Source organism: Pangasianodon hypophthalmus, chromosome 6, assembly GCF_027358585.1.
Source record: "Pangasianodon hypophthalmus isolate fPanHyp1 chromosome 6, fPanHyp1.pri, whole genome shotgun sequence".
NCBI lineage: Eukaryota > Metazoa > Chordata > Actinopteri > Siluriformes > Pangasiidae > Pangasianodon > Pangasianodon hypophthalmus.
The window spans coordinates 19,414,275-19,429,232 of NC_069715.1; the positions used below are offsets into that span (position 1 = coordinate 19,414,275).

The 14,958-nt window shown below is 40.4% G+C and overlaps 1 protein-coding gene across 1 annotated transcript; it reads left to right on the forward strand.

Annotated features, from left to right (window-relative positions):
• Nucleotides 1–736: 736 nt before the first annotated feature.
• spred3 (sprouty related EVH1 domain containing 3) lies at nt 737–14,246 on the forward strand. Its single transcript, XM_026913387.3, has 6 exons — nt 737–884; nt 2,750–2,915; nt 3,079–3,247; nt 3,483–3,544; nt 11,281–11,445; nt 11,740–14,246. Exons 1-6 carry the CDS (start codon nt 874–876, stop codon nt 12,721–12,723), a joined length of 1,557 nt encoding a protein of 518 aa, XP_026769188.2. The 5' UTR covers nt 737–873; the 3' UTR covers nt 12,724–14,246.
• Nucleotides 14,247–14,958: the final 712 nt, after the last annotated feature.

Below are 14,958 nucleotides of genomic sequence, written 5' to 3' on the forward strand. Positions count from 1 at the left end.
AACTCAATGGAAACAAGGAAGAATTCTGTCGTGGCTCCACTGGCTCTGCGTCGTCTACAATGGGAGCCTCAAAGGAGCTTTCCAAGGTACTGAACAGTATCACGGCTAACGTCTAGGCTGCTGTTATGAGGCCTTTGATGCCAGTAGCATTAAATGTTCGATTATTGAATTACTGATATCTCCATGCTCACAAATTAGTAGGTTAATCTAGGCAATGTTATATACGCTATCTATTTTTAAGTCCAGCTGTTGACTCACGTCAAAAAGCACTACATTATTGTGACAAGGGACCTAACGTTCTTTGGAGAAAGACATTTGGTGATCGCAACCGAGTAAAGACGTATCCGATAGGCGATGTATCGCGAAGAACTGACTTGTAAAATTGCCATTTGCACTAGATGTCATCCGCTGAAACTGGTGAGTGATCTGTTGTTCTGGTGCTGCGATGGTCAGAAGGAAACACGGCAGGTAGCGTACAAGGAAAAGAAAAGAAACAGGGAGGGAGTGACAGAGAGAGAGAGAGAGGAGAGAGAGGAGAGAGAGAGAGAGAGGAGAGAGAGAGAATGCTGCCGCTATAACCAACGGAAAATGGCTGCTGCAACCTCCAGTCCTATCCTAATACACCACAAAATGTAAAGGTGGACACAAAAAAGATAAGAAAATGAAAACAGCGAGCGCGTTTAAGATAGACTGTGCGTTTACGTATATTTTTTTGGGGGGGTGGGGGGGTGCGTGCGTGCGTGCGTGTGTGACAGAGAGCGAAAGAGCAAGAGAGAGCGAGAGTAAGCGTGCGTGTGTGTTCTGGTGAGAAGGGAAATAAAAAAGACAGGAGACCGGGGGCAGCCAGCTCGAAGCGGCAAGCAACACCGAGCCATGGAGGGCGAGTAAGTCCTTACATTTTATTTGACCAAACATTGCAGAAGACTAAACCGATGGGCTGTGGAACAGATTTTTTTTTTCCTTTTTTTTTTTACCACCTCTAAGACGGTCATACGACCACGGAATGCTGATGTATATATATATATTTAAAAATATGTCTCTTTAGCTATCAACAGTGTACATTATTTTCTACATAAATCTGTGAAAGTAATATACCCAGATCATTTATATCCATTTGGTCTGAACCATAGTGTAGAAATATTTGACTGGAAACGCCGTACCAAAGACAAATAGATTGCCAGTACATCTTCTTCCTTCAAAATACGCAATGGCACGTTTTTGTCCAGATATTTTTGCACAGTTCACGTAGCAATGAAATATGTCACGGAATGTGTAGATGTACCCGGAAAATAAATCCAAAAATATGGCGTTTTTTCGACCTTTATCGCGTTGCGGATCGCATTGACTTATGTAGCTTGATAGAAACGAGAGGGGGACTTCCTTATGAATTTTTATCAACGCGCCTCGAGTTTCATTATGGTTTTTAAAGCCAAACTTTATGAATGAAATGCGATTTTCTCTCTCCCCCTCTTCCTCAACCCCCTCCTCTTCTTCCTTTCCTCATGTCGCCCCCTCCCCCCAACCCAGCGCTTGCTTCCTCCATTCCTTCTTGCACCCACTCATCTTTCCTTTTCTCAACAATTGCGTTTTATACACTCTTATAGCATATCACTTTTTTTTAATCCGCCACTTTTATTGTATTTCATTCATAAAACTGCTTGTGGCGATGCGCGAGTGAGTGCGGATGTGAGCTGGCGATAGGTGGGAGAGAGAGGAGAACGTAATGTCTTAAAATAATTAGCAGCACAGAATTTCGACGAATCTCTGAATCAAATATGTGTGTGATCCTTCGCGTTTATTATAGCATGTCTTAAATTGGGAATACTGATGTCGAAAAATATCGCGGTAACATTGTGGCTGTGCTCACACAGCACGGGCCTCGTATGGCTAATGGGCGCGTTCATTGATGTATCTCTGAGAGAAATGCTCAGTGGATTTCTCTTTCTCCCTCCAGGTCACTCGGGCTGAGCCATCTCTGTCTCGACATTTTTTTTTAAAAAAAATTTTATTAAGTGCAATTTCATTGTTGCCATTAATTTATTACCTACCTCTTTGTACAATGCTGTTTCATATGAACGTATTCAACCTTTCTGTCCCATCTCGGTTTACACCAAGCAGCAAACAATATTAAAATAACTATCTCTGTGAATATGTTGAGTTTCCTGTATTGAAAGCGAGAATACGTTTCCCTCCCTCACGTGATCATTCACTAAAACTCGCACTGCCTTCCTGCCATTGATATAATTGTGCCTCACTGGCGGAGTTTTCAGCCTAAAGCTGATGGTAGAATGGATATAAATGGAAACCACTCATGTTTTACGACCAAGATTAGACAAATCATAATTTATCTTATATGTCTGTTTATATAATAGTATCCTTTTTAGTAGATCAATAAAAAGTAATCTGTAGTGAACAAAATATTCATAATTTCCACAAGACTACTTGTCATACACACCTTGACCCAAAATGTCAAGACTACTTCTGCCATTTCTGCTCTTTTTCCACCCAAACTGTGTGGAATTATCTGCTGTTTTGTTCGTCTCTCAGTAGAACTGTGTTTGTTTGTTATTTTGATGTTTGGGTATGCACCTGTGCGTGTATGTGTGCATGTATTAAGGTGGGTGGATAATGTTGGATGTTTGTGTGCCATATGCATTTATGTAGGTGTTTAAGTGTTTTTGTATGCGAGTGCTTCTGATGTCTGATGCTCTACTAGCCTGTGTCCTCACACCTCACACCTCCCTTACAGCGTGCGTGTCCGAGCAGTGGTGATGACACGTGACGATTCTAGTGGCGGCTGGGTGCCCCTTGGAGGTGGAGGCCTCAGCCACGTTGTCATCTGTAAAGGGAGGAGTTCCGAAAGCCAAGGGCAGAAGGAGTATGTCATACGTGGAGAGCGGCTGCGCGATCGAGCAGTGAGTGTGTGCGTGTGTGTTCATGCCTGTCTCCAACTGACTCACCATTTTTTCACAGGACTCTGACTTATGCCCTCTTTGGGTCAGCAGTTTAGAGAATATATGTGACGTCAATGTGCCAACTTATTCTCAGACCCACACTGACCCTTCTCTTTTTATGTAGCCCGTGCTCGAATGTGCCATTCAAAAGGGTCTGATCTACAACAAGGTGAACCCCATCTTCCATCACTGGCGTGTGGAGGAGAGAAAGTTTGGCCTGACCTTCCAGAGTCCAGCTGATGCCATTTCTTTTGAGAAGGGCCTTCAAATTGTCCTTGACAAGCTGGACAAAGGTATGCCAAGAACCTGAAGGCATAAAACAATGATATTGATGGGATTATAAAAATACATTTCGGTTATGTGACAGACTTTTGTTTTGTGGAATGTTATGATTAAACTTCTTTAGTTTATCATGTGAAAGAAATTACAATCTTTGTGAGCACTGCATTTTAATGATAATGTCCACAATCTTTTTTTTTTTCAAGAGAAAATCTAAATCTCCTTGTTTTTCAATAACTTGCCTTTAAGGCTTTGACTCTCCTTCTTCCTCCACGCCAGAAGAAGGAGACACTGAAGATGATGGTCAAGCAGTGAGTCTATTTATCACCTCATGACTTTTACGCTGTTAAGTAATACATGGTTAAAATACAGTCCAAGGACAAAACAAGCCCATGTATTTCACCTACTCCACTAATATTAAGCCAGATAAACCTCAGTGATTGAATTCGTGATTAATAGACTTACTAATGGTTTCTTTTAGGAGTTACACTGAAGACTAAACATTATTTTTATTACAATAGATATGCAGTGGATATAAAATAAAGTCTATACACCCATATTAAAATTGCAGGTTTATGTGATGTTAAAAAAAATGAAACCAAGATAAATCATGTCAGATCTTTCTCTACCTTTAATGTGATATAGCAACCAAAAAAATCCAAGTGAAGAACAAACAGAAACGTTTTGGGGAAAAAACTTACAGCAATCTGGTTGCCCAAGTGTGCACACCCTTTTATAATGAGGCATGTGACTCTGCTCAGAATTAACCAATCACATTCTCACAAACTCATGTTATAAAGCAATTATCATAAACCTAAAGTGATTCTAATTAAACCCCAAATAAAGACATGCTGTTACTGTAAGATTTTCTTGACAAAGCATGTACAGGACCTCTTTGTTGAAAGGTATTGGTCAGGACAATACAAAAGAATTTAAAAAAGAGATATCAGTGATTCATACCATGGAACAGTGTGAAGGCCATCATCAAGTGGAGAAAATGGGGCACCATAGTGACAATACCAAGAACAGACATTCCCTCCAAAATTAACGAAAGGACAAGACGAAAACTTATCAGGGAGGCTGCCAAGAACTATGGCAACATTAAAGGAGCTGCAAGAATATCTGGCATGTACTGGCCACTCCCTGCATGTGACAACAATCTCTTGTAATCTTCACATATCTGGGCTATGGGGTAGGGTAGCTAAATGGAAGCTATTTCTCATGGGGGAAAAACCCATCCAAGCCTGCCAAAGTCACCCAAAGCACAAATCCAAGTCAACAAAGGAAGAAGGGCTTTAGAAGAAGAAGATCAATATTTTGGAATGGCCAGTCAGAGCCCAGATCTAAATCCTATCGAAAACCTGTGGAATGACTCGAGTGCTGTGCAAAGGAGATCCCTGTATTTCATTGATCTGGAAATTTTTTGAAAGAAAGAGTGGAATAAAATTGCCAAATGAAATTTAAATTTAAGTGGGGGTGTAAAATGTTTCCTATGATGCTGACAACATGATTAATCTAACAAGGAAGTGTAGACTTTTTATATCCACTGTACATCAAACTATAAATATACAAATAATTGTCCACACACTATATTATTAGACAGTGACACAATATTTGTAATTTTGCCTCTGTATAGTACCTCATTTGAAATGACGCAATCAAGATGTGATTGAAGTGTAGACTTTCAGCTTTAATTTAAGGGGTTTAACAAAATATTCACAGGCTCCATATTTTTATCCATATTCACAGGCTCAAAAGTAACTGGACAATTGACTGACAAGCAGTTTAATGGCTAGATGTGGCCTGTTTCTTCCTTATTTCATGACAAATTAAGGAGATAAAAGGTCTGGACTTGATTCCAAGTGTTGAATTTGCATTTGGTAGCTGTTCATGGGAACTCTCACTATGCAGTCCAAAGAGGTGTCGATCCAAGTGAAGGACGCCATTGTTAGGCTGAAAAAATAAAACGGACCTATCAGAGAGAGAGCAGAAACTTTAGGAGTGGCCAAATCAACAATTTGGTACATTCTTAAAAAGAAGGAATGCACTGCCAAGCTCAGCAACACCTAACACTAGGCCTGGAAGACCACAGAAGACAACTAAAGTGGATGATAGCAGAATTCTTTCCTTGTTGAAGAAAAACCCCTTCACAACATTTAGCCAAGTCAAGAATACTCTGGAGGAGGTAGGCGTATCATTGTCAAAGTCTACAATCAAGAGACGCCTTCATGAATGTAAATACAGAGGGTTTACCTCAAGATGCAAACCACTGGTAACACTCAAGAACAGAAAGGCCAGATTAGACTTTGCAAAAAAAAAAAAAAAAAAAACTCTTAGAAAAAAAAGCCTGCCCAGTTCTGAGGCAAGATTAACTTGTACCAGAATGATGGGAAGAGAAGAGTATTGGTAAGGAAAGGAAGGGCTCATGATCCAAAGTATACCACATCATCTGTCAAACATGTGGAGGCAGTGTTATGGCATGGGTATGTATGGCTGCCAATGGAAATTGGTCAAATGCTGCAAAACTTATAGGACGGCGCTTCACAGTACAGATGGCTGATGACCTAAAATGTACCACGAAAGCAACCCAAGAGCTTGGAAATGGAATGTTCTTAAATGGCCAAGTCAGTCACCTGACCTCAACCCAATTGAGCATGCTTTTCACTTACTGGAGACAAAACTGAAGGCAGAAGACCCAACAAACAAGCACCAACTGAAGGCAGCTGGAGTAAAGGCCTGGCAAAGCATTTCAAGAGAGGAAATTCAACATTTGGTGATGTCCATGGGCTCTAGACTTCAGGCACTCATTGGCTGCAAAGGACTTGCATCCAAGTATTAAAAATAATTCTAATATTTATTATTATGTTACTTTGTCCAATTACTTTTGAGCCTGCGAAAATAGAGGGACTATGTAAAAAATGGCTGTAATTCCCAAACGGTTAATGCAATATTTTTTGTTTTGTCACATATTAACTGCTTCAATCACATCTTAACTGCTTGGTGGTGTATAGAGGCAAAATTATAAATATTGTGTCACTGTCCAAATACTTATGGACCTGACTGTTTATACTGTGTACACAGTATACACAGTATGTATACACATATATATATATATATATATATATATATATGTATGTGTATATATATATATATATATATATATATATATATATATATATATATATATATATATATATATATATATATACACACACATACACACACACACACAGTCCCCTACTTAGTACATGGCATCTTGGGGAGCAGACCACCCAAATTTTAGGTGAGCAAAAAATATTGGAACTGATAGTCTTAAAGTAAATTAACTAAATAACACTTAATATTTGGTTGAGTAAAACTTGCTTGCAATAACTGCATCAAGATGGTGACCCAGTGACTGCACCGAACTGTTGCATTCTTCTTTTGTGATGCTTCTTCAGACTTGTACCACAGCTTCTTTCAGGTGTTGTTTGTTTTGTGGGTTTCTCCCTTCAGTCTCCTCTCCGGGGGTGAAATGCATGCTCAATTGGGTTAAGGTCTGGTGATTGGCTTGGCCCACTTTTGTCCCCTGATGAAGTCCTTTGTTGTGTTGGCAGTCTGCTCTTCAAGTCTTCTTTGAACAGTGGATTGTAATACCTTCAACCCTACCCTGTGGAGGTTGTTGTTCAGGTCACTGACTGATGTTTTTTGGGTTTTTCTTCACAGCTCTCACAATGCTTCTGTCATCACATGCTGTTGATTTTTAACAACAAATGCAGTCTTCACAGGTGAACGCCAGCACTCAAACCAAGAGCAGATATTCAGAGCTATTAATTGTTTAATCACTCAAACTAACAGGGCACACCTGGGCAATAAGAAACACCTGTCAGTCACATGTTCCAATATTTTTGATTACTTGAAAAAGGGTGAGTTCAAATAAAAGGTACCATGTTGTAAGTTGTTTAACACATCTAGATGTAAATATCAGGAAATGAAAGCTGAAATTCTGATTTATTCCGATCAAGAGGGAAAATCGATCAGAGCCACTGCAAATACATTGGGCATAGCCAATACAACAATTTGAAATATCAGTGAAACCAAGAAACCACTGGTGTACTAACAACCAGACATCGAACAGGTCAGCCAAGGAAAACAACAGCAGTTGATGACAAAAACAATGTCAGAGCTGTGAAAAACCCCCAAAAACAACAGTCATTGACCTCACCAACAACCTCCACAGGGCAGGGGTGAAGGTATCACAATCCACCACTCGAAGAAGACTTTGAGAGCAGAACTATAGAGGCTATACCACAAGATGTAAACCACTCATCAGCAGTAAGAATCAGAAGGCCAAATTGGAATTCACAAAGAAATACAGAGATGAGCCACAAAAGTGCTGCAAGCAGGATAACCTCTATCAAAGTGATGGAAAGGCCAAAGTGTGGACAAAGAATTTGTTCATGATCAAAAACATACAAGCTCATCGGTCAAGCATGGTGGAGGTATCTAATTAGAAGTATCTAATCTAATTGGGAGGAACATCATCATGTAGCAAGACAATGACTCAAAACACACTGCCAACTCAACAAAGCACTTCGTCAGGGGAAAAAACTATTTTAGACTGGAGAAGTGGTTTTAGACTGGCCAAGTCGATCACCACACTTTAATCAACTTGAGCATTTATTTCAGCTCTGAAGGTAGAACCCCTTCCAAACAACTGAAAGCAGCTGCAGTGCAAGCCTGTAAAAGCACCAAAAAAGAAGAATGCAACAGTTTGTTGATATCAGTGGGTCACCGGCTTGATGCAGTTATTGCAAGCAAGGGATATGCCACCAATTTTTTTTTGGCTGCTCCCATTAGGGGTCGATTGATCTGCATATTTGATTTGGCACAGTTTTTACACCGGATGCCCTTCCTGACGCAACCTTCCCCAATTTTATCCGGGCTTGGAACTGGCACTGGGAGTGGCTGAGGTTTTTTCCCTGGCAAGGAATTGAACCCAGGCAAGAGCACCGAGGTCTAACCACTAGTCCTCCAGGGATCAAGGGATATACAATCAAATATTAAGTGTTATTTACTTTAAGACTATCAGTTCCAATACTTTTTCTCATCTAAAAATTGGATGGCATGTTCTAAGTTGTTTAATACATATAGATGTAAATATCAGGAAATGAAAGTTGAAATTCTGATCTATCATCTCATATTCATCTTTGGATCTCAAACACAAATGTCTTCAGCGTATAGCAAAAGCAAAAGAATTGTCCTTGCCATTCTAATAATTTCTTAGGACTGTATGCAGCTGGTCCTCCTTTTGCTGCTATAACTGCCTCCACTCTTCTGGGAAGGCTTTCCACTAGGTTTCAGAATGTCACGCTGAGGATCTGTGCCCATTTAGCCACAAGATCATTAGTGAGGTTGGGCATTGATGTTGGACAAGAAGGCCTGGTGTGCAGTCAGCATTCCAAGTCATCCCAAAGATGTTCAGAAGGGTTGAGGGCTCGGTGTAGGTCACTCAAGTTCTTTCATACCAACATTGGCAAACCATGTCTTCGTTGACCTCACTTTGTGCAAAGGGGCAATGTCATGCTGGAACATGTATAGGGTAGGCCCGTTAGTTCCAGTGAAGGGAAATCATAACGCAAAGACATAAAATCATAATACAAAGACATTCTAGGCAATTGTTTGCTTCCAACTTTGTGGCACCAGTTTGCGGAAGACTCTCATATGGGTGTGATGGTCAGGTGTCCACATACTTTTTGGCCATATTGTGTATAAATATACACTCACCGTCCACTTTATTAGGAACACCTGTACACCTGCACATTCATGCAGTTTTCAAAAGCACAATGCAAAAAGAATCATGCAGATACATGTAAGGATCATCTGGTAATGTTCACATCAAACATTGGATTGAAGAAAAGGTGTGATCTCTGTGACTATAACCGTGGCATGGATCTCCTGGAATCTCCTTTTCACACACAACACTCTCTAGCGTTTACACAGAATGATGTGAAAAACAAAAAACATCCTGTGAGCAGAGGGGCTGCTTTCCTAATAAAGTGGACAGTATTCATAATAAAGGTAGTCCTAATAAAGGTATTACTAATAAAGTGGGCGGTGAATGTATATATACTGTGTACACAACATGGATTGTGTGGAATAAGATTCTGAACTGGCCCACAATCTAGGATGTTATTATTTGTAAAAATATATATTTTAAATTATGAATGTCATTGCTAGATCAGTAATAAATACCAACAAGACAAGTGGACCTTTTATATGTAATATTTTTTCTAGCAGATCATAACTGTCATGAACCGTCACCTACACAGTTGTGTAATGACTATACACTACCTTAAACCTCCTGTGTTAAAGTGCATGTTTACTTTGCTATTGTATAAAAAGATGATAGCTTGTAGAATTTACTTTACCATATCTTGCAACAATCCTTAGCTCATTACTTAGTTAGCATTTGGAAAATACCCTATATGGCCATCTGACACTAACACCGATATGAGGTTTTTCCCATACTGTTGCCACAAAGGTGGAAACAAAAGATTGTATAGAATGTTGTTGTATGCATTAATATTAAGATTTACTTTTACTGTATCTAAGGGTCCAAAGTGAGGCCCATAAAGGCATGGTTTACCAAGGTTGGTGAGGAAGATCCTGAATGGCCTGTACAGAGCCCTAACCTCAACACCACTAAACACCTTTGGGATTGGAACACCAACTTCATGCTAGGCCTTCTTGCTGCACATTAGTGCCCAACCTCTTGTGCTCTTGTGGTTGAATGGGCACAACCCCCCCGGTTCAAAATCTAGTGGAAAGGCTTCTCAAAACAGTGGAGGCTGTTATAGCAGCAACAGGGGAACAACTCAATATTAATGCCCATGGTTTTGGAATGGGATGTTCAATAGTCAGGTGTCTATATACTTTTGGTCATACAGTGTATGTAAGAAGAACTGGATAAAATGAACTCATGCAAATTGCACATGTAATTTTGTCTTATAAATTTAATATAAATTTTATTGACTATCCAAATTCACCATTAAGGTGCTAATGAGGTGCTCAATGTTCATAGAAAGTAATTTTTAGCTGGTATTTTTACAGCTGTTGTGAAGTGTAAAAATATTAAGCTGCAGAAATACCATATGTCTAGGTACAAACAATGAAGCCTTTGGGATGATGCCTTCTCCTCCCTTGTATGTCCAAATGGACTGCATGTCTTTAGCCCTCCATGATTTCTGTGCTTAGGCTGTGTGATGCAAGACATCTTGTTACCATTAGTACTAGCACAGGGGTGTCCAAACTTTTTTCAAAGGGGGCCAGATTAGACCACATCAGAATACCTGAGAGCTGATCACTAAAATATTATTTGAAAGCTCCAACATTGTGAATTTAATTTTAATGGAATAACTGCAGCAGGGTATAACCTGACAGCTGTAGTTGTGACACACAAAATGATTTTCATAAATTTGTGTTTCATTTTGGGACAAATGACATTGACCACTTTAGTTAAGAACTCTTTCAAGAATTCACAAATGGTTCATGAAAAAGTTGCTTCTGCCAGGAAAGCTTCCAGCTGCTTCATTTTCTCTGCCCTCTCATCCTCTGAATGTTTTTTGCATTAACCATGATTTGTTTCATAATGTCTCATGATATTAAATTCCTTAATTACTGCAACAGTCTCTTGACATATGAGGTACACATATTTGCTATGGCTCCCGATAAAAAATATTCATTTCCAGCTCTTTTGTAATTGCCCCTTCTCAGTGTTAACTTTGTGCATTTTGTCTGTAGCTATGATTAAAATATAATTCAAGTAAATTAATTTGCAGGTGTAGTCAGAGAAGAAAAAAATTCTCATGCAAAATAGCTAACTGCTTAACACAGTCTGCTGCCACTGTCAGGTGAAAGGAAAATTGCAACGTGTTGGCCAGTGGGCCACCTATCATACATTCTTAGAGAGAAGCTGCAGGCCAATCAATATTTGTCTGTGGGCTGGACTTTGGACACCCCTGCACTAGCAGGTCCTGCATGTTTGATAACTTGCAGTCTGTATCAGTCTCACACAGGCAGTGAGTCGTCCTCCAACAGCAGAAAGGAGATGTTGCCCAAGCCCATCACCATAGTGACTAGCGAGTCCTCCTCCACTTGCTTTGTCCGCTCTACAGCAGAGGAGTTTGGGTATGGGGAAGGGCATGCTGTCACTACTCAGACCCCTGCCCAGGTATTTTATTTAATTTGCCTGCCTATTACAGTATGTAGAGTAAATGTGTGTGATAAGTGACAGATACAGATTATATTGCTGATATACCAGTTACTGTTATGGGCCAAAGCATTATATAATATTAAGTCATTCATAAATATGAAGTAAGAACTGGCTTTCTGTGTTAAAAATATTCCCTATTGTTTTATTAGTAGCAAAACTGTGGTAAATTCCCAAGCAACTTCACCTGCAGGGATGTTTGTGTCCTCATTTACGGTTCTCAACTTACTTCTACCATCACTTGCTTTTCTCCAGGTCCATAGGCGGTCCTGCCAGCACCAGGTTTCTCAAGTATCAGCTGTGTTGAACCCTCCAGCCCCTCCTCCCCCTCCTCCTGCCCCCCCAACCTCCCCTCTGGCACCCCCAGCCTCCTCGCCCTTGTCCCCACTCTCCCCTACCATGTCCTTGCTGGAGGAAGGTGACCTACGCAGTATTGATCCATGCAAGGATTTATGGGGCTCACGGGGTTACGAGGACTACCGACGTGCAGGGGCCACACGGACCAAAGTTGGGGGTCTGACGGGAGGCGTCATGGTAGGAAGTGGGCCAGACAAGTCAGAGCTGTGTGTGGTGCACTTTGAGAAAGAACTGGCAGGTGTTGGCACTACAGGCTGTGAGGTCACTGTTATGCTGGACACCAAAGGCTCTCGGCGCCACTCCTCCTCACCCACCTGTATGCCTAATGCTATGTCTGGAGCATCTCCTGCAAGTGGCTCCCCACAGGAGACGGGCAAAAGCTCACCCTCGCCATGCTGCATCCATACTTCACTTGCCACACCCCGGTCTCGGACTCGCAAGAGAGGGGGCAGTGGGACCAGTGGGGGTGGAGATGCCATCTCACCCGATGATGACAGCCCATGTCCACAAGGCTCGTCCTCCTGCTCATCACGCTGTGTGTACTGTCGCTCGGTGTTTAGTGCCTCAGAGAATGGACGTGGCCGCTGCCGGGATGCTCCGGATCCAGCTCTACACTGCCTACGCCAGTGGACTTGTGTATGGTGTGCTGAGAGCCTGCTCTACCACTGCATGTCAGACTCTGAAGGCGAGTTCTGGGAGCCATGCTCGTGTGAAGACTCGCTGGGCCGTAGGCCACACCCACTCTGCTGTGCCGGCTGGATGGCACTGCTGGCACTGTCACTCTTTGTGCCCTGCATGTGCTGCTACCTGCCCCTGCGAGCATGCCTGCGATGTGGGGAGAGATGCGGCTGCTGCGGTGGAAAGCACAAGGCTGTGCGGTGAGACCTGGCTTTCAGGGGATCTGAGGCCAGGGAGAGGTTGTTGTGATGGCAGGAGAGGGAAGGGAGAACACCAAATTTTTTCATTTAAAGAATAGCTGTAGAGCAAGATCTCAAACTATCATTAAAAAGTCCCTTTCCCCCCACGATCCTCTGCTGCATTCCGTTTGTACTCTACCAGGACCCTTAATGGTGGTGCCAACACACAATGCCCTGACAGCTTTGCATTGTGCTCTTCAGAGAGACACGAAGATGCAGGAAGATGGCTCCCACCGCCAGCTTCTCTCAGCTCCGACTGACTGTTGTTAAGGCTCCCAGAAGGTGGATGCTGAAAACACCAATGTGTAAAGCTAGGTTAGGTTTTTTTGGTTGTTTTTTTTAGGAAGACAATACAAAATTACAAAATGTATAATATACCTTACTTTCCTTGACATTGAGAGGTTTTTGTTTTATATATAATTTATTAACATGCTCCCTTTTTACCGAGTTTTGCCTCAATGTTCCAGACAGGTTAGAGAGATAGAAAAAAAATCTATAGAGAGAAAAAGCAGACAAAATTACATGCATTGGCATACAGAGGCATATTGAGTGGTCAGTGTGTCTTTGGAGCAGTTTCTGAAAAGGACAAGAGAACACTGTTCAGGAAAAATTTGGATTTGATGTTACCAAGCATGGAAGGTTGCTTATGGGTAAGATCACTAAAATTGCAATTTACATACATGTACTCTTTTCAGAAAAGAAACTGGTATAGTATTTCACTGTCAGAAACCAAACCTATTTTGAAACTGCAAAAAAAGAATAACATAACAATATTATAGATATCATCATTGGCCTTGATGTGCAGATTACAAATTCAATGTAATTAATAATATAATGAAAAATTATATTTTTATTAGGACTCTATTGATAAGGATAACTGGGGTCAGGGAAAATACAGGCCTGTCAAAGAGAACAGGAAATGTAATTGAAAAAAGTGAAAGTGAAAACGGGTTATGGTGTAGAATCAAACACTCCAATCTGTTCAGTCTGCTGAGTAATAAGTCTGTATCTGCATATGAAGAAACAATCACTCATTTGTTTAATTTATTGGTGTATACAGAATCCCATAGGAGTTTGACCACTTTTAGTGTCATTCTGTACAATCTTGCTAATTTGTCACTGTAATCAATTGCAAAGTGACCTTTTTAGAGAACTAGTAATATATAATTTAAGCTGAATATCAGTCCTGTTAAACCAAAACACTTTTGCAGTGATTGTTTCAGCATGATCTTACATTATATTCAAATATAAATGTCTGTTATTTTATACAAAATTTTACCATTGAAAATATAAATGTATTAGTATGAACCTCGGTCTTTTTGCAACTGAATACAATGTACAAAACTGCTAGTCACAGTAAAGAATTTAGACAAATCAGATCAAACACTGCCTGTGATCACAGACTGAACCTCACAGCTTATACTATATATCTGATGGGACATGGCTTTAAAATATTTGTCTACAAGCTGCTATTTTAACACACACACCCCCCCCCCCCCCCAACTTTTTTTTTTTTTTTTTTTTTTTTAAAACCTCTTCTGCTGAGGAACATCACACAAAAACCCATTACACATTTTGCGGAACTGTTTCAGAGACAGAAAAATCAGTGTGATGCAATGTATGCTGTGTAGGTATTTTGATATGACACTGGAAACAATGCTAAAATAGTACCCACTTACTGAATCAGTAAAACTACACATTAAATCCTGATTGCACTTTATAGTTAAGTAAAGATCTTAAAGTGTAACAGATTAGAGGAAAACAATGACATAAAGCACACGCCCACCTACTAACATTTTCCCCTATCCAAGTAGTAGACCATCACCAGTCCCACTGGTAACTAGTCCTTGAGCTTTCCTTGATTTTGCCCTTCAAAGCCCTACCCATTCATCTTGATAAATGTGCCTTTTGATTTAATTAATCAATAACATAGTTTTAAAGTAATGTACACAAGTACTTACTTTTTGGGTCATTTATTTCAGCCAATGTGCATATTTTAATATGTATTGACTAGTTTGAAAAATCATTAATGAGAAAAAAATAATTGTTTATTTATTTAATGAGATATTTATTCTAATTATTTTTGGAGACAGGTTTTTATTCCTGTGCTGTCTGACTTCTCTGACTCTGTGCCAATGTGCTGCTTTGATGTGTTACATATTGTGGGTTTGTATCCTTAATTAAACCCTCATTCTATATT